This window comes from Myripristis murdjan, chromosome 9 (assembly GCF_902150065.1).
Source record: "Myripristis murdjan chromosome 9, fMyrMur1.1, whole genome shotgun sequence".
NCBI classification, from domain to species: domain Eukaryota; kingdom Metazoa; phylum Chordata; class Actinopteri; order Holocentriformes; family Holocentridae; genus Myripristis; species Myripristis murdjan.
In genome coordinates, this window is record NC_043988.1 from 13,928,642 (window position 1) to 13,952,428 (window position 23,787).

Here is a 23,787-nt window from a genome sequence, read left to right on the forward strand (position 1 = left end):
TGCACTCACATAATAGGAAAACACTGCACACATATCTAATGCATAGGATTGTGTTAGCTGTGGCTGAGTGTAAATCCTGCTGTGCCAACTCACTGCCACACAGAGAAACTCTCCAATTCTAACAGTGTGCCTATTTTACTTTGCACTTCATTTTTTTGGATAGCTAAGGATTTGAATTCAAGCCAGACTTGAGTCCTGCTTTAGATCCTCTGGTGTTTTCCACCTAGTTAAATTAGAGTATCATTCCAGCACAGGCCTCGCATTCAAGCTCAGCCTTTTCCCTGAGGCTTTCCCTTATCCTCTACCCGATACGGGATCACATCCATCATATGTTTTGAAATTCACATCAGATGGGTGTATACTTCACGGCAAAACAGACAAAAACCAAGAGGCAGGGGCTTCAGCTACACAAAGTAAAATACACAGGGGTGGTTTTGCAGATAAAGATTTCATTCTGGACTAAAATATTTCATCAGAGATAGAGATCACTGGAAGATATTTTCTTGTTGAGGATAGCCTTAATGTCTGAAACTATTACATTTGATGAGCTCATTTAATGTCCACATGAGAGGAGAATTGGAGATCAGAGACAGAACATGGCAATAATTTAATATCAACAGACAAGGAAACTAATGTTTCATAATGGTACATGGCAGCGAGAGCCTGAGTTTCTTTGCTTTCCTGGCTGTAATATAGTTCTGTACATTTACATCAGCTCAACTGTTAAGCTTTTTCATTTATTCTGAGCTTTTCTGACGACTAATCTTGGACTGTTTTTAGTCTCAATATTATAAGAAGCGTATAGGAAATGGAGCAAGGGTTGTACATGTGACTGTGTATATTTAGAAAGCCACATGTAATTACAGTGGGAACAACCAGAGTCATTCTGCAGGGTTTGTAATGCTTTCATTCTGTGAAAAGGAGGAGGCCAAACAGATTTCCCATATTTCCCATACTAGTGGTTTGCTGCCTGCCTACACCCACTCGCTTGGTTCTAAACTGGTGGGCATCTGTGTGGATCTGTGTATGTGTGTGTGTGTGTGTGTGTGTGTGTGTGTCTGTGTCTGTGTTTGTGTGTGTGTGTGAGTGAGAGAGAAAGAGAGTGAGCGAGAGAGAAACAGAATAGGGTTTTGTGGCGAGATGTAACAGCATGATTGTCTCCTGTCTTTATACCATGTGATCATCCTCCAGCTGCTTTGTAGCCGTTGCTCTCTGAGTGAAGAGCGGTCCCTTTGTTTGTGCAGTAACTGCGGCCGACATTTTATACCCCACTGTGATTGTTACAGTGTTGACTGCGGTGTTTGATTCTTACTGTAGCAGAATATGTAGTGTAAATGCAAAGTGATAAACCAGGCCTATCTTTTCCTCACAGATGGGTTTAGAATCAGCCATAGCGCAGCTCGCACATAAGCCCTTTGCTTTTCTGACTCTGTGCAACGAACTGAGCTGCCCAAAGGGCTCGATCTGCCCCTGCCAGGAGTTAAAAGAGGGTTAGGCCAAGCTTGGGAAAGCGCTGCTCCCCTCTGTGATTGTCTACCCCCCACTGACCATAGCGGCATGGGGTGTGTAAACATAATCTGCATTTCACATAGACCCTTCTAGGAAACAGACAGACATCCAAGTGAGATCACATTGCTGCATGAGTAACAGCGCCTTCGGCTGTTTACTCAAGCTCCCAACATCAACAAACATCCTGCTTTTAAATGAGAGACTGGGGGGGAGATTAGAAGGATAGGGGTTGCACAGAGACCCCCAAACTCTCACTGCAGAACTACAGTCATCATCAAGTGTTTAAACCAGTCAGACACTGTTAACCCTAACTGAGGAGAGTGAATATTTCAAATGTGAAGATTCCCTCTGACTATTAAGCTTGATTGCTGAGTCTAGACTGATGTGCTATACTGAATCTTAATTGTAAGTGTTTGTGTGACTATGTTTTACAGTTGGGGCGGGGAGTGTCTTTTCCTAAGTTAAAACAAGCAGTAATGCAATCTGGAGGAAATACTGCATGGAAAATGACATCCATCTCTGTTTATATATTTGTGTGTCCACTAACAAGTATGTGCAAACAGTCTAAATTTAGGTTTTATGATTAGCAGACGGCACTATTAAGGCTATTTATGGATTAACTGAACAAAACATACTGTATGTTTACCATAACAACAAGAGTACTGTGCAGGACAATGGATTTAGATTATTAATTATAGAGCTATTGTGCAGCAGATGCAGGGAGAAATGTGAAAAAAAGAAGACAAAGACTTGTCACTACTTTTGCAAAAGAAACATACAAATTCACTGTCCTGCCTGTCCTATTGTCTCTGCCTCAGAGCCATCACTTTGATGAAAACTCTACAACCAAAATACAGTTTATTGAATTAATTTCAGTAGAACCATATCCTCTAGAGAGATTTTAGACTTTGAATCAAGATTTCAATATAAACGGTTCTGGACATTTGGCTTATTTTGCTTGCTGCAACAGTGGGAGTAACTAATTCTATGTACTGTAGCTACTGTAACTGCGTAACGTTTTGCGTACTTTTAAAGTACCTCATTTTTCTTTTCCTTCAGTACATTTTTGCTAAAGTATTATACTCAGCTACACTCTAAATAGTAAATCACAAACACGTTTTGTGACTGTCCATAAGCTTCAGAAATAGGAACATTGTAAATGTGACACAGAGGAGAGTAGTAGTCTTGCTTTACATTGTTTGTGCACCTTATTTTGTGATTTCTAATTTTTCCAATTGAAATAATCCTGCTTGAACTGTGCTCTATTGTGTATACAGAAAACATCACAAGAAACAAAGTTACCTTCTCTCAAAGTAGCTCATTAACTTGTACTCAGAGGATATTTTAAATGACATTTTTTGACATATACTTGAGTAGATTTCTACATCAGACATTTTACTTCTGCTTAAGTAATGTTTCAGCAAGGTAGCAGTATTTGAGCAGTGTTTGAGCTCTCTTTCCACCCTTGAAAATAGGAGCTTCTTATGTGACGGGGTCATGCAGCCTCGTCTTGCCTTGTGTCCCCTCCCCAGCAGGGCCTCTGTCTCTACTGTCTGGGTGGATGCGACCTCTGACCTTCTGACTTTCTGACCTTTCAGAATTCCACAAACAGCAGGTCCAGTAAATTCCCGGTGACGCTCAGAGGCCGCCAGGGATTCTGATGCGCATTCCTGCTGTATCTTCATGGTCTGCTGCAGATGCTCGTAAATAAAACACCACACCAAGCCAGCAAACCCAGGGCGCCTGCTTTGTAGTCTTCAAACCTGGGTGCGTAATTGATATTAATGAAATGTGATTTCGCAGAGGCCAGCAGGCATCAAATAAACATGACTTGAAACACTAAAGGTCAGAACAGTCAGTTAATGACACAATACGGTTGTGACAAGCTATCAAAGCCATGCCCAGTTAACTATCTTATGAAGAGTATCGTTTTGAATATGTAAACATCAGCCAAACATGTAAAATACAGGCTACTCACACAAATGAGCATGGCCACACAGGATGAAAAGCCAAATATACCCTGCACATGTCTGGCCATTTTGTACATTTTGCAACATATCTTACATAACATATCTTGCAACATATTAAAACTGTATCCAAATGAAGAAAAGAAGAAGGGACTGCGAATGCCATGTGACAAAGAAATTCACAGTCTCTCAATGTGTTTTTCCCATTAGTTGAAGAAAGCACTCAGCTCTTTTACTTATGCAAAAACGGCAGTACCAGAACAGAAAAATATGCCTCCATAAGTAAAAGTCCTGCATTCAAAAGCATCTAAGAAAAGTGGTCACTGTGAAGAATGTCTCCTTTGAGAGAGTTAAATTATTGATGCATTAACCTGTAAGAAGTATTTCAGTGCTGTAGCTCTAACTGCTTCGTATACTGTCGGCTTTAGTTTACACTCTAACAAATGCATCATCTTTTACGTTTTGCATGCAAAAACCTACTCTGCAAAGTAACTAGAAACTGGAGCCACCAGATAAGTATTATGGGGTAAAATGTAGGCTTACAACTCATCTCTCTAAAATGTAGTGGAGTAAAAGTATAAAGTCTACAAATGGGAAATACTCCAGTAAAGTGCTAAATACACCAGTAAAGCGCTTTGCTATCAGCCTCTTGTTTTTGCACTTCAGCTTTCTCTGCTAAATAGCTCAGCCTACAGCCAAAAGTTTCTTGCCAACAAAGTTGCAAACATCATCTGGGCGACTACAGCTATAAATCACTGCACTGTGCACGCCACTCACGGCCGGTAGAGGTCTCTGGATACAGCAGAGGGCAAAGTTGGGTCTGTGTTGCACCGCATGGGGTGTCACCGTGTCACTCTTCAGCATTTCCAGGGCGCACAAGGGTTTGCCTGAATGTTGGGAAAAGTGAAAAACCAACAGTGAAGAGGGACTCTGAATCTAGTTTCTGCTTTTGGGCGCACTACAACATAACACATCAGAGGAAAACGTGTCTGTTTGATCGGGGTTTGCCAAGAAATCTCTTGGGAGCTTTGCTGTGGGGGCCGTTTTGTGCCACCTGGATCGACGCTTCGCTGTTTGGCAGTTTACGGAGCGATTCCTTCCTTCCCTTCCCAAGTCCGCTCACTTTGACTTCAGCAAAAGACGCCGTACACAAGGATATCTTTGAACTTGAAAAGGCAGAAGCGATGTTTTGCCGGAATCAAACAGCAAGAGCCACCGTTGCCCGCGGCTCTGCCCTTGAAATGGAGATACGGCGAGGGAAGTTCAGAAAGAGCGTTTTCCTGGACACATCACAGGTAGACTCGGGTTTGTCCGCTGCTTATCACCATTATCATCACACACACACACACACACACACACACACACACACACACACACACACACACACACACACACACACACACACACACACAGCAGGAGATTTCTCTGTGTACAACTTTCACTGCAATCTTCTCCCTCTATTTATAAACTGACTCCTTTGGCACAGTTATACTTTTAATCTCGCTCCGGAGGCGTTTGTGTACGCGCCCGCGTGTGTGTGTGTGTGTGTGTGTATCCAACGTGCTTTGCGCCGTACTTTAATTAAATAGTGCCGTAGAACTGAGCCGCTGCACTTAACGCCTCAACTGAAGGCTTGCAATCGCAATATTTCGAAATCACTTTACATTTCCACCCTGTCCCGAAGAAAAAAAAAAATAATAATAAAGAAAAGATTCATATAGATTTTATAAGTATGTGATGCTAAATGGTGACTGAAGCAACTTCACTTTGTTATGCTTTACCTGACGCGTTACCCATTTATCACCACGGGGACTCATAGTTTTCTTACGATAGCCTATTTGCATATTATCCTCTAAAAATTATTACAGGATAGACTAATTATTTTTTGGTTAGGGCCCTTTGACTCTATTATACTCTATTATACTTTTAAATCTCGTTTGATAAGGCCTCTTGATAATCGCTGTGTTTTTAATTAAATTTAATTACGCTGCTACCGTTAAGTCCTCAAATCCATCTCGACTACTAACTGCCACGCGAGATTGTGCAGATGAGGCATTTGGCTCGCTCGTGCGTCCTCATAGTTTATTGCTGATGTGCGCGCGGCTGACCACGAGGGGACCCGCGGGTCACAGAGAGACCAGAGGATGAGAAGTGGGTCAAAGCTGCAGCCGGAGTGAAGCTCTCAGCTGTTTATCAGCGGCTATAGGCTGGTACACTTCATGCATGTTTCCTCTGTGCAAAGCTCCCATGTCAACATCTGCTTCATATTAGCCACTGCTGTCGGCATGGCACGGCACGGCACAGCAGAGCAGGCACACTGAAAGGACTCCCAATCCAACCTCTAATTATTTTTACTCACGGTCCACGCTAATGTTTTGATGGAAAGTGCTCTCTCTCTCTCTCTCTCTCTCTCTCTCTCTCTCTCTCTGTCTCTGTGTGTGTGTGTGTGTGTGTGTGTGTGTGTGTGTGTGTGTGTGTGTGTGTGTGTCATGCACACACCCATGCACATTTTGCATGTGAGCTTTGGGTACTATGCATATTACTTTGGCCAGGTTTTCCAGTCTTGGCATTTGCTTATTCTGCCAGGAGCTTTCTCTGGTTTTTGTGGGTGTCTGTGTCTGTCAAATTAAATCTAGTCTCTACCAGACATTTAGAAGGCGAACGGTTTAGTAAATTCAGGGGAAGTGAGTTTGTTGTACTTAGACATAAGTAAGAAAGAAGGATATGTGGACGTGTGTGTGTGTGTGGTGGTGGTGGTGGTGCGAGTTCTCAATTGTAAAAGGATACTTTAGGAATGTTAATGGTCCAATATAGCAAATGGAAAAAAACAGAGTATTGATTCTCTTCCTCTCCTTTCTTCCTTTCCCCTCTCTCTTTCACTCTCTCTCTCTCTCACCTTTTCACTCTATGTGTGTGTATGTGTGTGTGTTCCTGCATGTGTGTGCATGCATACACACTGTCAGCTTATGCTTCAGCTCTACTAGTCATTTATAATTCATGTCACAGGAAACCTGCTGCAGCTCCCGGGAAGTCAGGCACACTCTATTGTATTGATCTCCAGTTAGAATGGCTGTGATGTGGTGTGAGTTCATATCGGACTTAACGCATGAGCTCATTGGCCGCAAACACATAACACTTCCTGGTGTTGCAGTGGTTTAAATGTGGTTTAGCATGTAAAGAATCTCTCAGGCTGGAGGAAGTGACCTCATGTATATTTAGGGTGTGTTTTTTTTTTTCAGAGTTGTGTGTGTTGATTATTGTCTCCAGCGAATGGCAACAGTGTAAGGGAATTTCTCCATCCTGTATAGGGTATTATAGTAGGAAAAACAAGTGCAAGTATAACAGTATGAGTTCAAGAGATGAATTTTATAGCCAACAACCTCATGCACAATCCCACTTTGTCTTTATGCTGGTCTGTGATGTGCTAACCAATCACTTTCATCCGTTTACCTTGCAGTTCTTGTTGCTTTTTCCTGTTGAGTCTCTCAATTAGTTATTTATCTAGGTTAAGACTTTCTTTCCTTTAACCAGAACAATCATTGCTTCCTTAACTCTGTAATCTGCCCACCACTGGTTCTCATACAAGATTAATTTGCATCTCGGCCACTGTTGCCAATGCTAATGATCCTCTTTCAGAGGCCTGGACTTTCTCCCAACTCTCTCTGTCACTCTCTTTCCCTCTCTGTGTGTGTCTCAATGCTACTGTGGAGCCAGTCTGTGGTATTTCAATGAAGCAATCGACGACACTTTGAATGCCCCCCTTTTACCATGCACAGGGATATCACATGCATGTGTGTGTTTGTGCCAACATTTGAGAGCCTCTTGTTTAAAGGCATTAGTGGTGGTCAGTCTGGAATTTCTTTGGTCAATGACACACGTTATCAGTAAATGAAACCTGCAAAGCTCAAACAGCTGATAAACCTGAAAAAGCTTCCGCTGCTTTGTTGGACTGAACCCAGAGTGTCTAGTGCCAGCTCCTGTGTCCACAGTCGTTTGTTTCTGTAGTGTAAGTGGCCACTGCGCTGAAAAGGTCTATTCAGGTAGTAGAAGAGATTCTGTTCAGGTCTGTCCCTACATGCTCTGGTTACCAAACCAAACCTCCTATTTTCGACCACATTCAGCATTCAGCATAGTTGCTAGCCTTGAGTTTTATCTTATCTCAGTACTTATAAATGCTAGTGTTCATTGCGTTTATTGCTAAAGGCACACTGACCACTAAATGAAGTAAAATGGTGGTAATACTGTAGTGTTCTCGCGCTGTGTGTGTGCACTATCTGGAATCCAGTGCATTTAGCTGTGTAATCATTCTGACTTTAAATCCTCAAATATCCTGTGCTTCTTCAGGACTGATTCTGCATGTGTGTGCTTATTAAAAAGTGACAGGGTAAGAGAGTTTAAAGGCAAAAAGGCAGAAAAGTAGACCAAGCGATTGCATTCACATACAGTATTTGGCCAGGCGGTAATCCACTCTGCAACCGGCCTGCCGGTCCTCTGCCTGCTGCTCTCAGTGGGAGCAGAGCAGACATCTGCTTTCTCCATCCCTCTCTCATCCACAGCACTGCCAGTATCTCTCTGTGCTTTGCTCGCTTCCCATTCGCACCATTTCTGCTGTTCCAGCTGAAGCCACCCAGGCTTCCAGCAGGAGCCCAGTCAGTGCGCTTATTATTACGGAGGTAAGGATGGAATGTCGTCTTTCTCAGCGTTTCAGCTCTCAGCATTATGTTTAACTCACGGATGGTCCCCAGTCCGTACCACTGTGGCCACCACCAGCTATGCAGGGCCAGGAAGTGGTTAGGTGTGTGTGTGTGTGTGTACGTGTTTGTGTGTGTGTGTGTGTGTGTGTGTAAGTGATGACACACCCATCCACCCACACTCTCTCCCAGCCTGATGTGGCAGGACTGGGGAGTCTGCCACTTGTGTTGAGTAAAAGCTTTAACAGCTCTGGACTGCGGTTTGGTTTGGTTTGGTGCTCTACCCTTCTCCGCCCTGCACATCCACACTCACTCACCACCACACATCCAAACTCAACATGCTGGGCTTACTTACATTTGGATGTCATGGGTGTTCCCGTTGCCCAGTATATATTCACTCACCCTAAAAGGAATGCTTTGGTCAAACCAACAGCGCACCAACTCCTCATTTGAAATGTTTGTTAATACCACTAATTCAGTGTTTCCTGTAAGTTGGTCTGTTGGAGAGAAGAGCTTCATGCATGTCTGAATTTGGAACAACTACAGAGATGTGAGGGTCAGCTTTTTTTTTGTTTTGTTTTTGTTTTTTTTTTCTACACTCTTTTCATTCAGATGATTAAAAAATTAAAATACCTTTATTGAAATTGTGAAGATACTGTTGGGATGACTATTGGTGCATGTCTTTATTGTAATGCAGCCTTTAAAACTAAGAAAAAAGTCAACACTTAGGTCATATCATGATATTGCAGTATCCAAGAGACACTATCTTACCTCATATCTATATATCGTCAAGCCCTGCTCTCATGTATGAAGAATATTTTCCAGTGGAAGCATTAGCTGTGCTACTATGGTCGGTCCAGTTATGTTATGTTATGTTATGTTATGTGATGGACTGCAGGTCAACAGTCAGATTGGCTGTTGTCACCTTTAAAAAGCAATGTCAGTATTGATCCAAAAAGTGTATTTACTGCCAATATTACTAACTACTACTGACAAAGCTAACAGGCTTCTTTTGACAAAACACTCAAATCTGAACCTGTGTTGCACCTGCATTTGTGTTATGATTTTTCCAAAAATTGGTTGTTATGGGTTTGAAGATGTTATTTGATATCAGTATCAGTCTCAACAAAACATACTCTTTCATCCCTGTTTGCTGTTATTTCTGCTCAGTATGAGACACTGCCTGCCTGATATGTGTTCCACAGATGCCCAGATGGATGTTTTTTATTTGACACAGGCAGACCTTGCGTTGTAAGCAGACCAGCAAGCTCTCAGTGTGAGCTCTGCTAAAGTGTTTAATGTGGCCTGGCAGGAACTTTGTGATGAACTAAGCCTGTTTATGTAAGCATATGTTTGCCTCCCCACATACACACACCCACACGCACACGCACGCACGCACGCACGCACGCACGCACGCACGCACACATGCACACACACACATACACATACACACAGAAAGAGAGAGGTCATATCCATGTTGCCAGGACAACACCATTGCCAGCACAGAGGAAGCACCTCAGACCATGAACCCACAGAGAAAAAGAGAGAGAGACGTTTTCAAGGAATGCCAAAACTTCCCCTCAGTCCCTCTCTCAAGGCAGCTCTGTGTACCCGGAGAACAATGGGCCATCACTCTGCACTCGAGCCCAAAACGAAGCCCTGTTCTGGGGCATGAAATGTGGTGCAGAGGGGCTCGGAGGCCCAGAGGTTCTTAGGAGTGGATGTACTCTACAAGATTTCCTAAATGACTGAAGTGTTAAAATCACCAACCCACATTTTGAAGAAGAATGGGCTCTTTGGAATAATGCTCTGAGAGAAAAGTATGTAATGGGATTTTTTTTTTTTTTTTTGGCCCAATCTTCCAAATTTATGTGGGACTACTTAAGTTTCAATCTGTTTTTAAACTGCTAGTGTACTGTATGTCCACCTTCAGGGCTTTCTGGCATGTTGAACGCTATAGGGGAGCAGGGAAGATGCCAGATAAAAGGTTAACCTCTTCTTTTACCCGTCCTCTCAAAACAAAGCTCAGCCACTGAGGCTTTATGCTTGGAGGCTCTCTTGGTATGCTGAGGGATATTTTAACTAGCAAATGTTTAACTTCTTTTTTTTTTTTTTTTTTTCAAGGAGGCTTTGTCTGTACTTCATTGTAAAACAACCTTCCCCACTCAGCCTCTGAGTGCTGGAACAAATGAAAAATTGTTCAATTTTACTTCAAACTGTGAGTAAAATTTACCCAATGTCCTGCTATTGTTCCCATGGTAATGACTGGTGTTTGCCTAATAGAGAGCGAACAAAAATTATATTGTTCAGCTGAACTATGTTGAAAAGATCATAAGTTGTTTCACAGTGGGAAACAGTAGCGCGCGCGCGCACACACACACACACACACACACACACACACACACACACACACTCACTATCTTTCTCCATAACTAGATAAGGTTCTATGGTAGTTTATCCATTATTTCACACAATTGAACGCTTGTCTGTCTTAAGTTTCATACATCAAATGTAATTCACTTAATGTCACAGCTGTCATCCAGCGCTAATCTCATTTAGTCTTTAATTTGCCGATCTCCATGGTGAATGTTACGTTCTCTGTGTGGAGAAAAGCTGCCGATCCTCGTATTGTAGATTTGTTGGCTTCTTGTGCCACAAAAGCCTTGAAGGTCTCTGTTCTTTCTTATCTCATATGAGCCACTTGGATGATGGTTACACACACACACACACACACACACACACACGCACACACGCGCGCGCGCACACACATGCACACACACACACACACACACCATTAGTCCCACAGTTACAGGATGTTTTCCTGCACTGACCAGTCATTGGTCCCCTCCCTAGACCCAAGGACGGCACGGAGTCCATCACAGCCTTATCTTATCTCTGTCTAACTGAGTGAACGTGCATACATGCTGTACAGTATGATCCATACGGATTTTGACTGTAGTTTTATTTCAAGATTTTGTTTTTGGCAGCTCTCATTCATTAGCAGTGGAAATTGTTGCATTGTTTTCTTCCCCCTTATATGCTGCTTTGTTGTGTCTTTCTGATCCCATTGCTAGATTTATTTCCAGGATCATCCATATTACAAATACTGCTGCAGCAAGCAGTCGATCAACAGAACTTTAATTGATTATAATTCTGGTAATTGATTAATCATTCTAGTCATTTATCAAGTAGAATCCCACTAAGATGCTAAGAATTTATTATTTTATAAAATAACCATTATTATTATTATATTTTTAACTGCTGTTAAGACAAAGGAAGAAATTTAAAGACCACTTTGACCTCTCCTAACTACCGTTTGCCATTATTTTTGATATTTTATAAAATAAACGAATTAACATTTAACCAAAAGACTTATGCTATGTTATATAAAAGATTAATCAATGTTTACACTAATCAGAGCCAAGTCGCAGATTGCCTGTGTGTCAAACACATTTGTTCGGCCCCATAGTGTCCTTGGAATGTGGCAGTGGCCCGTGTGTGAATGTGGAAGTGGTGTCAGGGTGCAGCACAACAGCTGAGGGTCTGTTGCTGATGTTGTTAATGAAATCCATCCAACCACAGACACGTTCTACAGCTTGACTCAAACAAGGGGTTAACACAGAGAGCAAAGATAGATACACATGTGTGGACTGAGAGGAAGTGAGTCATAGTTCTTGTCAATCTGCAGCTCACACTTGCTTCATGTAATGCCTGCATTCACATTTCACTCTGCTCATTCTTCTGCGTTGTGAATGGAGGCTGCTGTGTTTTGAACTCTTGGTTAGTCATCCCATGGTAATTGCTGTTTGTCAGTCTGAGCTTTACACACACCTTCTTACTGAGACAGTGACTAAATAGCGTCTCCTGCTTGAGCAAGGTTCATTGAACTTTCTCAGACACAGATGGGCTTTGTTCACACGTAGCACACTGTCCCACGATGAGCTGTCACTGGGAGTGATTTGGTCAACACACAGATAGGTAGATGGAGTTGGTGCAATCACTGGATCGTCTCCAGTTTTCCCGGATAGAAAACATCCCCCCACGTGCCATCAGGCCTGTCTCATTCAGTTTCTGTCCTGCCTAGTCAGGTGGGTAATGCTTCAGGATCAAAGTAACCCAGAGCAATTCTTTTTGCCAGGCATACCTCACCTCCTGTGTTCCTATTTTTACTGTGTAATGTGGGCAAAAAAACAAGAATGGGAGAAGCTGGACTAAAGCCCTCATTTTGAAACAAGCCTGTCCCAGAAAATCTGAGTGGAACTGAGCCAGAGTTAAAAGAGGTATGAAAAGAAATGGTAACAGCACTTAGCTGGAACTTGCCATCTTGCACCAAGCTGTCACAATATGAGGAGCAGCTCTTGTCAGGAATGTGTCATGTTGTTGCACCATCAAAAAGTTGCTATGAAATGGAAATAGAGCCCCGCTATTTCATTGAAATGAGTATACAGTACGGCTAAACAGTATGGTTAAAGAAAAATCATTTTCAATTATCCAGGCAGATATTGCTGTTGCGATTTGATTCACAATTTTACAAGTGATCATTTTTGCATCAGAATTTTCATCTTCCACTGAAAAAGAATGATTAAAATGATGCTGTGATTTTTGCTGAGGTCTGTATCAAGCAAAGATGTTTTCTTATGCCTGCAGAATAATGGAATAGTTGTAGGCCAGGGGGTCTCTCTACCACCACAATACTTCATTTATAATAGTACTTACCTTTATCAAAAAAAAAATCCCTTCATCTTGAGAATACTGCGAGTACAATAGTATTTGATTAAGGGTACACTATGTAAAATTAACAAGAATCCACTCAAGCGAGAACCCTTTACACTCAGCTGACTAATAAAATGTAGAATAAGTATGGAATTTGATGGTTGAGTCAACATGGTTCTCATCATCAGTCTGCCTTATAACCAAATTGTGTGTTTGTTTTTTTTTGTTTTTTTGTCAGTTGAGTCTAAATGATCCTTTCCTCTGTCAACATTAAACTTTATATAGTGCACCTTTAATTGTTCAGCTTATATAAGCAGTGAAATGATATGTTTGTAGACACGTTTAAAAAAAGAAAGAAAGAAAGAAAGAAAGAAAGGGTGAAACTTTAGCAAACAATCTAGTCTATACCTGGCTGTCTCCCCCCTGTGAGCCTTCATGCCCTGCCACAGGCTCATTCTGTCCAGTCTATCAACCTCAGAACCTCCCCTCCCCGGGAGAGCCACATTATCTGGGCCACAGGGTTTCTTTCAGGCTTAGGTCCCCTGGTATTCCAGGAAAATGGGTCTTTTTTGTCATGCATTGTAGTGCCAGCCTACTTTCCTGATCTAGATTACACTGACAAAGTCCCCCTTTGTCTTTACATCTGGACAGTCACAGAAGATAACTGTGGTACTGTGGTCTTTTTATTTTATTTATTTATTTTTTTTACCTTCCAGCAGACCCGAACACGTCGAACCCTGTGCTAACAAACTGAACCGTGAGCTTTGGCTGGGTCATAACTAATGTGTTTTCCTGGTGAGCATGTCAAGAGGAGCCTCACTGATTGATGCTCTGTTTAACATTGATGAGAAACACGCACCCACACACACACAAACACACGGATTCCAATACTGGTATCATTTACAGTCGGGGACTGTTGTTGTCAGCTCTTTTGACTTGTCACAGAAGGCTTGGAAACATGAGAGTCTTTGTCACTGTGTGGAAAAATGCCATCCTCTGCCAGACACACTCTGCTGGATCCTGTCTGAAAAGATTACAAAGGCTGGGCAGTTGTGCCCCTTTGTGAAAAATGTTTTTCGTATTTGGGCTCATGCATTAGGCTACTTCCTCCTCGTCTCGCTCCCCCTCCTCCTCTTCTTATTTTCCCTTGTCATGATTATCATCAAAATAAATTGGGAGTTATTTCAAAAACAGCTCCAGGTTGTGAAAGCACAAGCGGCTGTCAGAAATATTTTAGGCCATCTTATGGGAAGAGGGTGGCTCAACAGTGGCATTCTTATCCCTGAAAAACCCTCATTCCATTTCTGATTCAAAGTCTTTTTATCATATTAGTTTTAATATGAAAATGAAGCAAAGGTGACTGTCAAGAATTCTGAGCATGCAGGCAGGCCTTGTCTATAGAGACCATCAATTAAAAATCTGTTACCTAATCAAGTGAAGTATCTCAGTACAGGGTAATGATTTTTCTAACCTGTCATATTCAAGTGGTGCCTTTTTTCACTTTATTTCTTTACAGTTTTGTCCCAGTTAGAATGGCACTCTAAAATCAAAGAAACAGTCACTTTGAACTCAGAGGGGAGAATTCACAAAGAATGGATTGCACATAACTTTAGATCGCTATCTGCCGAGTCTCAAGGTCCGATTTGCGTACATCACCCTTGATGCCATTAAATATGCATCATCGGTTAAGTCAAAAAGTGATATTCTCCTTAGAGATATCCACTTTCAAGCACGTCTAGCATTACGATGCCTTCACCTGGCTACAGTCAGTGCTGCCATGATCACTGGAAAGTCTAGGTGTGACGCTAGGTGTTATGAACGCACTCCAGTCACCTCCAACTCTCTGAAGACGCTGATAATTTCACTGGAACTACGTGTGGTCATTAGCACTGGTCTTTGTGAATTGGACTGTTTCTGCAGTGAAACTCGTTTGCACAGATGGGGCCATTTTGTGCCAAATGTACGCATATTACCTAATTTAAATATGTGCAACCAGCAAAGGCACAATGTGACGGTGTTTGCTTGCAGCCCAATAAGAGGCGCATTTCACCATTTGCGGGTGAATTATTCCTTTTGTCGTTGTGCAGGTTTAGCAGCCGCAAAAGCTGCCCAATACTTTTGTGAATTTGCCCCCGAGTGAATCCATTACAAATGTTGATGTACTAAGTTTAGCCTGCCACTCCACCAGGGACAAACCATTAACCTTCAAATAACAGTTGTTAATGGTGTGGAATATGGGGCATGTCTATGTCAGCCCACTTAGTATCACCTGTTCTAGCTTTCTCTCAGTCTCATTCCTTTATTTCCTTGTTTTTTTATTTGGACAGAGGGTTTTCATCCCTTTCTTCTATATATTACATAACCATCTAGCTCAGTGGCCAACAAGCTGACTATAAAGAGCCAAAAAAAAAAAAAAAAAAAAAAAAAAAAAAAAACAGCCACACAACACATGCAAGCCCACTCTACAACAGCAACAGCAACTTACAGGCCTAATCACAAAACCTAACAGTTTACATGGATCTTTTCTTACCTTGGTTTAGTCAGCGGGACACCTGGCAGTCTTTGTTTCCCACAATCCTTTTCAGGTCTGGCTTGTACTCAGTTGTGGCCATTCAAAGCGACTCTTTCACATGTGTGTCCATTAGCTTGAGTGCAGCATGTTATGTTTGACACTGGGATATCTGTCTGTTGGCACAATTTTCCAAAACTCTGCGGTTCCTTCTCTCAAAACACATTTAAGTCTGTCATCCTCAGAAACTTCAGTCATCTCCAACTGAGAAGCTGCATCATCTGCCACTCGAGGGGCTTTCACAACAATCCGATTCAGCAGTGAAAGGGTTGATGAGGAGTGTGATCCATTTATAAGTGTATTTCAACTGACATATTATCTGATATTCTCTGTTCAGTGGTGTGCTGTGACAGCTGCAGGTCTGACTCAGAACACTTCAAATTGTCATTTTCGGGAGCGAGGATAGCATCAGCATCTCTGAGGCACGTCTTCACAAATGCCCCTTCACTGTTTGGGTTTTCAGCACAAGAAATTTTCCATGCCACCTGATATGATGCAAATGTGACGCACTCTGTGGACCCTTCTCTGACTGCTGCGTCACCACATTTACATTGTATTTGCAAAGCTCAGTGCCTTTGGGAGACTTACTGGCCAAGGAGTTAGGTGAAATGGCACTCCAGGTTTGAAGCTTTAAAAATGTGACAGTGAAGTCTGGCATATCTAGCAAGAGGGTTTCCCATTTCACCCGTAGCTACATGCATGACACGTGACAGCAAAATTATTGTTATTGGCAGTATTGGCGGTATTGTCAAATACTCAAATACATTTTGATTCATCAGAAATATACTTTAAAATGGAAAAAAAGAGCCCTGAGCTGCACAGGAGCAGGCGAAGAGCCCCATGCGGCTCACAAGCCACAGGTTTGCCACCCCCGACCTGCTGTATTGTGACCTAGATGGAGTCAGGGCCTCTCTTTCATACAGAGGAATGTTGAGTGAGAGAAATCGATACAAAGGAATGTGTGGTGTGTAGGTATGTGTGTGTGTATGGTGTGCAGGTGTGTTGCAAATGCCTGCTCCAGCTCTGAACTGCCCACTTGTTTTGAAATGTGCAATCCTACCTTGTTGCGAACTCTGAGAAAATGTGATTTGAAGCAAAGCTGCCTATATGGCCATGGGATGGGGAACTTTGTTCAGGTGTTTGTCTGATAGAGATATGGTGTTGCTATTTCTGCTCCACTGGGGAAAAAAAGACTCATCTGGTGTAGTATTGGGTCAGCCTTATGCTTCAATCTGCCGTCTCTCTTCAAGATATTAGTCCTCCTTTCATCAAAGTGCCTTAAAGGAATGGAAAATGCATTTAAAACACGGATTTCCTTATTTAGTATTAGTCTTGACTACTACCTTCACCATCCATCAAGATCCTAGAAGTCAATAACTCTAATAAAATAGAGTTTTAGGGCCTGCATTTTCAAGAGCAATCCATTTAAGCAGGGCTGGGTGGGCTGTAGTTCCTCTTAATAACATTGTCTGGATCCTGATAAGACAAACCAGTTCTCCAGAAAAGTGAAAATATCCTGCTTGATGGAACTGAAATAGCTATGGGTCTTATTAGTGCTGCAGCAATAAGATAGCAAACGTTTTTTTGTAGCTCATTAAAGTGCAGCTCACTTGCTAAAAACGTGCACTTTGGAGGCTTACAGGTGTAGAAAAGATGTATGAGAAAATCCATGACTGACGCCACCCCCAGCTAAATGGCTCCATGTATGAGACTGAAGCACTTTGTTAGTTCTTGCCTCTTTTGGTATGATGTTAGATTGGTAAAATAATTCTTGGTTAAATGCAGGATTTATGCCCAGGAGCAGCACAAAATCAGTGTGCCAGTCTTGTTCTGGTTAGTCAATACCATTTGTTTAGCCTGGCAGAGGAGAAGAGGTGCAGTCAAAGGCTGTCAATCAAACGGGGGACGGAGGAATACAAACTGAGGTTGTGTTCTCGTTGGATCGCTCCAGTTTTATATGTGATACTTGCTTTTAATCCCCATCAAAACTGCTGGGTTGACTCACTAGAAATCAAGTGAAAGGCCTCGCTCTGCATGGAATGGACTCCTTTCAGTGAAAAGTGACAATTTAATTTACCATCTCTTTAAAAAAGCATTCTGCATTGTAAAAAGTGGAAAAAATGCACATATTTGAAGAAAAAAATGAGATTTTGACACCGTACATTGGAGGAAACAGCCTTTTAAGATGGATGTGTTTTGCTGTGCAACCTGGCTGCTACAGCATGGCATGTTTTTAAATGTGGAGAGGAGAGGGTGAAGGGCCAGAGCCACCGATGATGTCGCTCTCTGTTGTGATGATGTGGAGCAGGTGTTGACTTTATGAGAGCAGATGGGTCTATTATGGATGTCTGCCTTCGCTGCATGCTGCTCAGTGTGCCAGGCCCTGCTACCATGCCTGTGTTTTAATGTGTTTGTTCACCATGGCAGACGCGGCATTGTCACTTCTCGTCATGGTGTTGAATTGTTCCTGCCATCTCAGCATTTTTTTATCATGTTTGTTGCCAGTCGGTGTGTGGCTTTGTATGTGTATGTGTATGTGTGTGATGCTGTACAAACTTGCATGCTTGAGTAGTCTTAACATACATAAGCCCCATTATTTTTTCACACTCATAACAACCTCTCCCTCTCTCTCTCTCACACAAACACAAACACACACACACACACACACACACACACACACATCTCATTTGTCAATGCCTTATTTGAGACATGTTTTGGCTGTCAATTTAAGATACGGTCTGCCAAATATCCCTTCTGCAGATGTTTAGATAATTCATGTTTTACCCCGACAGAGTTTTATTGAGAGCAGCGGCCTCTTATTGTGAGCTCTGCTAAAGCGTTTATTGTCCTCTGGCAGGAATTGCCTCATGGCAAATAAAAAAGTACAGTTTTTCAAGTTGTTGCAAGACTGTTTATCTGGAATATACATGCAACACTGTTTTATTTTTTATTTTCTCTCTCTCTCTCTCTCTCTCTCTCTCTCTCTGTCTGTGCGTCTGTGTGTATGACAGTCATGTGTGTGTAACCCAACTTTGTCATGGCTGATTATTTTCTTGTAACTTGGAAACCAGACAGCACCACATTACGTCACCCCAGTTCCTCCAGCAGTCTCATTCTCAGTCTCTTCCCATTTGAATAACTGAAGTTTCAGACTTATACTTCCACACACCTATCAAGTTTATGCCTCATGCATAGATACTGCTTAGTGGAGTTCTGTTCCGTCTGGCTAACTGTGAAATTGTGTTTCATGTAACTGGCAAGTGAAAAAGTCTCCCTTGCTGTTTGCAGCTTACTCTGCAGAGGGAGCCATTGCTCCATGTCAGATACAGCAAAAGCCCACAGTGCTTGAAGTACACTTAATGCTCTTCCCTTCACCTTTCCCTCTGAGAATTGATTTTCATCTTATCTTGTAGTCATGACTTTTTTATTTTAAACCAACAGGAGCATTTTTAAGTACAAAAAGATCAGCCCTGGTCCACACATCCTGTTAAATCCACACAAATCTACCATGACACATCCTGCCGATCTTATACTCCTTAAAGTACCAATCGATACGGATTAATTGCCTAATGAGTTTGTTAAGCTTTCACTCAGTTGCTCCGTTCCTCAGAGAGAAGAGATGGGGCGAGGTCTTGTGACTGGCCCAAAGATGATTCCTGAAAATCAGCAATGGTTCTGGGAAGCTGCCAGAGTGCACTGTGTACCGCTGACGTGGTGTTGAACTGTCTCTACAGGCATGACTCTGAGCGTGTGTGTCTGTGTGTGTAGGAATGAATACATGAATCTGTTTTCCTGTCCCAGTTCCCAGCACCAGAGGCTATGTTGAGACATATAAAACAGGCCGTCAGCCAGGTGCTTGCAACACTCCCTGTTTAGCTAATATTGTCTACAATGAGGCAGGCAACTCCCCCAACTTTCTTGAGCCATGACACACATCACATTCGCTTCATCTTTTTCTTTAATATGGGATTGTTCATGGAACAAAAACAACAGCTGCATGATTGGTGGGTTCCTGTCCAGCATTCGTTTCCCAACATTCCCCAAATTTTGGCCACTGTATTCCTAGAAAGCTGTAGACTCTTGAAGTAGAGCAGAAGGCACTCCAGGAAAGGCGTCATAACATCCTCTATATTTTATAATAACTGTGAGTCCAGTCACTCAAGACATCACAGGATGAAACTGATACAACAAGGTAGACCTGTGACGGGATTTGCCCTGTCATTAAGCAGCGTCTGCCTGTCATTTATTACTGTGAAGCTGTCAGCACACATATTTTATGCCTTATAACTGAGGTCTGACTGTCCTCCAGGGGGATTTCTGCGTGATAGGTCTGGTTTTACACCTCATCACATGATGTTGTCATCAGGTCAAACAGGTGTGACCCATCACCCACTCCAGCACCACTATGTAACTCAAGAGCTACAATATTCAATTCTATGGAGCTTGATGTTTTTTTCCCCCTAGCAGACTAGTGGGAGCTGCTGTTTTTCTGTCTGTGCACTGTTCAGATGAGTCATATTACATGACGTTCACCTGTGATTCACCTGCTATGTCTATCTTCAGTACACGTAAACATCTCACATCTTAGCAGCCTTCCCTTTTATTTATGTTTTTACAGGCTCTGATTTGTAATCTGGTGCTTTGAGACAACCAAATTTCACTACAGTATGTGAGCAGCATAAATCAATTCAGCTCTGCCTCTTCCTTTATCATTGCTCTTTATGCTGTAACTTTGATGGTGAGATTTTGTTTTTCAGCAAAGAAGGCAAAATAATGTTTCACATATGAATTGCTGTGTACTGGTCACATGACATGGATTAGTTCAGTGTAACATGGAGTGTGGAAGGAAGACCAACCCTTGACTTTGACTTTAAACCAATTTGCATAGTGCAAATTGCCAAGGGTTGGTTTGAAGTCAAATTTATTTAGAGAGCACATTTAAAAACAGCTACAGCTGACCAAAGTGCTGTACAAAGCCTACAAAACCCACTCAGCCGCCACTTTATTAGGTCCACCTGTAAAAGCTAACAGAATCCAATACAAATGTCTTGCTATAAAGTTTCCTTTCATGATAAAGTTTACTTCTATGATGCCCATAATGCCCAGGTTTTCTTTTTGTCACAGTAGTAGAAGTATTCATTCAGTTCTATGTTTGGTTGATGTACTGGACTGCATTTTATTGAGAGGTGTTTCTACTAGACAGTCGCCAGTCTTCCCAGGAGTGGACGTCCCAGCAAATTCACCCCAAGGTCAGGCCGAGCAATGCTCAGAGAAATTGCAAAAAACCCAAGAGCTACATGGAGGACTCTACAGGCCTCAGTTAGCATGTTAAAATTTAAAGTTCATGACACAAATTGAAAGACTGAACAAATATGGCTTGTTTGGAGGGGTTGCCAACAGAAAGCCTCTTCTGTCTAAAAAGACATAGCAGCATGGCTTAGATTTGCAAAGTTGCATCTGAACAAACCACAAGCTTTCTGGAACAATGTCCTTTGGACAGGATGAGACCAAAGTGGAGGTGTTTGGTCATAATACACGGTGCCATATTTGGTGAAAACCAAACACAGCATAACAGCCAAAACACCTCATACTAACCATCAAGCACATGGTGGAGCGGTGATGATTTGGGCTTGTTTTGCAGCCACAGGACCCGGGCACCTTGCAGTCATTGAGTCAATCAGTATTCCAGAGTCAAATGTGAGACCATCTGTCCAGCAGCTAAAACTTGGCTGTGACTGGGTCATGCAACAGGACAGTGATCCCAAGCACACCAGCAAATCTGCAACAGAATGGCTGAAAAAGAAAGAAAATCAAGGTGTTGCAATGGCCAAATCAAAGTCCAGACTTCAATCCGATTGAAATGTTGTGGCGGGACCTTAAGAGAGCTGTGCAAACACAAATGCCCTCAAACATCAATAAACTGAAGCAACACTGTAAAGAAGAGTGCGCCAAAATTCCTCCACCACAATGTGAGAGACTGATGAAATCATACAGAAAACGATTACTTCAGGTTATTGCTGCTAACAGTGGTTCTACAAGCTATTAAGTACTTAGTTTTTCCACACATGGCTTCTGCATTTTGGCTGAATTTTTGTTCAATAAATAATGACATGGTGGATTCTGTTGTGTGTTGTTTTACACCTGAGGTTAGATTTACCTAATTTTAGCACCTGGTAAGAACCAGATATTTTTGTTTATTATTATTATGTCCTGATGTGTGAAACTATAGACCTGAAAGAGGGTGAACTTTCTTTTTCTCATGACTCTAAATGCATAGTCCATGTTTTTTTATCAGCTCAAGTCTAAATGGCTTAACTTCAATCAATCAAATCAGTACTCTTGACAGATAAAAAAAAAACCTAGCCAAATAAATAAAAGTGAAATTGTTGTAGTTAGCAGTGTATCCGTATCCAGTGTATCATCAACAGCCTCTGTCTTGATTTGTAAGCTGTTTTCTCTCAGCCCGAGCAGATCTGAGAGACCCAGGGGGTGCAGGGTAAAAACCACTACAAGAGCAAGTGTGAGTTTATAATTACAGTGATAAAAAAGGTCATAACAATAACATTCCTGTTCCATGAGATATAATGCCAGGAACAATGCTTTGCTGGTCATGATGAAACAGACAGACTGACCAACTCTAGCTGTGTCTCATAATTTGAGACAGTTTTGCCACAGCTACAGTGTGTGTGTGTGTGTGTGTGTGTGTATGCGTGTGTGTTTGTGTATCATGTGTGCACGGGCCCTAGAGTTTATATACGTCTGTTTATGCTTGGGTGTGTTTGTATATGCAAGTTTGGGTTTTTGTCTGTGTACGTATGTCCCGGTCAGTGTGTAGGAGGCATGGCGTGGGTGGGGTTCAGTTTTCAGATTGGGTTTAGATGACAGTCGGGGTTCTTTGTTGTGGTCAGGGCCCCTGCTGGCCTGGGGCCCTTCTCTGTTTCCCTGCCCTGCTCTGCTGTCAGACTGCCTGCTTGACTGGAGACAGATTTTAACCTTTAGCACTTGAGCCTACAGTTTTCAAGACAAGGGTGACGTTGCCTTCGAAGACTGCACTGATTAAAGGTTAAAAATGACGTTTTTATGATGATCTTTGGCCTGTTGGCTTTGTTCACACTCTTCAGATGATCAATTTAGTGGATGATCGTCTTTTTTTTATTTGAACTGCCTCTTTATGAGGACTGCTCTGAATAAGGAGTCTGGTGACCCCTCTTAGCTTTTCTAGTATTTCCTCAGTTCTTCAGTGAATTTGTGGGAGGAAAAAGAGACTGCAATGCAAAACCTATGAGACATTTTTGTCTCATTTACTTTGGAAGCCTTATTGTTGAGGTGTTCGTCCTCGTTCTTCACCTCTCCATTCCACCTGATAATGAAAATCACCTCTCCTCACCTGATTGAGCGCTAGTCTCTAAGGCTGACCCCAGCGTGTCTCAGCCGGCTGATAAAGGCTGCTGACAGGAAGTTTTCCATATTCCTCTGCACATCCGGTCAGAAACACAGAACACACCGGGTATTGTTGTAAAAGCAGTCCATTCCCTTCAGAGCACAAAATGCAAGCCCGTGCCTGAGCTGACACAATGAGGAAACGGGGAACGAAGGTGTTTGTGTGTGTGTAATGGGGGGAGGGATCATTTATCCTCATTTCATTCTCCTTTACTGGAACAAATGATCCTGTTGTTATTCCATGTACTTAATCCTTCCTCTCTTGCCCAAGTCAACATGGTGATCCAACCTCTGAGGTGCCTCTGGGTGAACTGATTGCATTATATAATGTATCGGTTTCACTCCTCCCTCGTGTTAGCCAATTAGCACATCTGGCCTTGCTACAGTCAGACCAAGCTTTTATTGTCACTAGCTGCTAATCCAGCATCCCTCAGTAGGTAATTATGATTAACACACAGCAAAATCCCAGTCAGCTCTGGCTGTTAGGCCTCTCCACTAACCACTAATCTACCATGGCTGAATACCTGAGTTTGCCTCCTCCTCAGTGGCACTTGGCCAGGTAACAGCGGCGCTCTGTGTTTGAACTATACTCACTTGCCTGCTGCAGCGCGCCCTGTCATTGAGATAATAGCTGTTTTCTTGCTGTTATGGTTCAGCCTCTGGGCTTTTGTCATAAGGTGTCAGTCTTTGTATTTCGGTGCTGGGAGGTTTTACCTGCTCGTGTCTCCGCCATGTTCTGCCTCAATGAATTGTTGCCGGTATAATAAAGCAAATGTACACAGAGGCTTAACTTGTCAAGTCACAGTATTATGTTTCAAACATGAATGCAGTGTTGTCCCGATGCGTTGTGTTCTTCTTTGCTTCTTTCAAAGACATTATTAGCAGTCAAATTGATTTG

The 23,787-nt window shown here is 42.3% G+C and overlaps 1 protein-coding gene and 1 long non-coding RNA gene across 4 annotated transcripts in view; one reads left to right on the forward strand and one right to left on the reverse strand.

Annotated features, from left to right (window-relative positions):
* Window positions 1-2,857: 2,857 nt before the first annotated feature.
* Window positions 2,858-4,662, reverse strand: LOC115365141 (uncharacterized). Its single transcript, XR_003928751.1, has 3 exons — window positions 4,531-4,662; window positions 4,254-4,363; window positions 2,858-3,272 (listed from the first exon to the last, which is right to left on the reverse strand). It is a non-coding gene; the product is annotated as an uncharacterized LOC115365141 (long non-coding RNA).
* The window catches only part of rtkna (rhotekin a), a 66,213-nt gene continuing 47,052 nt past the window's right edge, over window positions 4,627-23,787 (forward strand). For all 3 annotated transcript variants that reach the window (XM_030059956.1, XM_030059957.1, XM_030059961.1), the window contains exon 1: window positions 4,627-4,771. In XM_030059956.1, coding sequence (XP_029915816.1) covers window positions 4,661-4,771 — 111 coding nt within the window. In that variant the 5' untranslated portion in view covers window positions 4,627-4,660. The remainder of the gene's footprint in view (window positions 4,772-23,787) is intronic.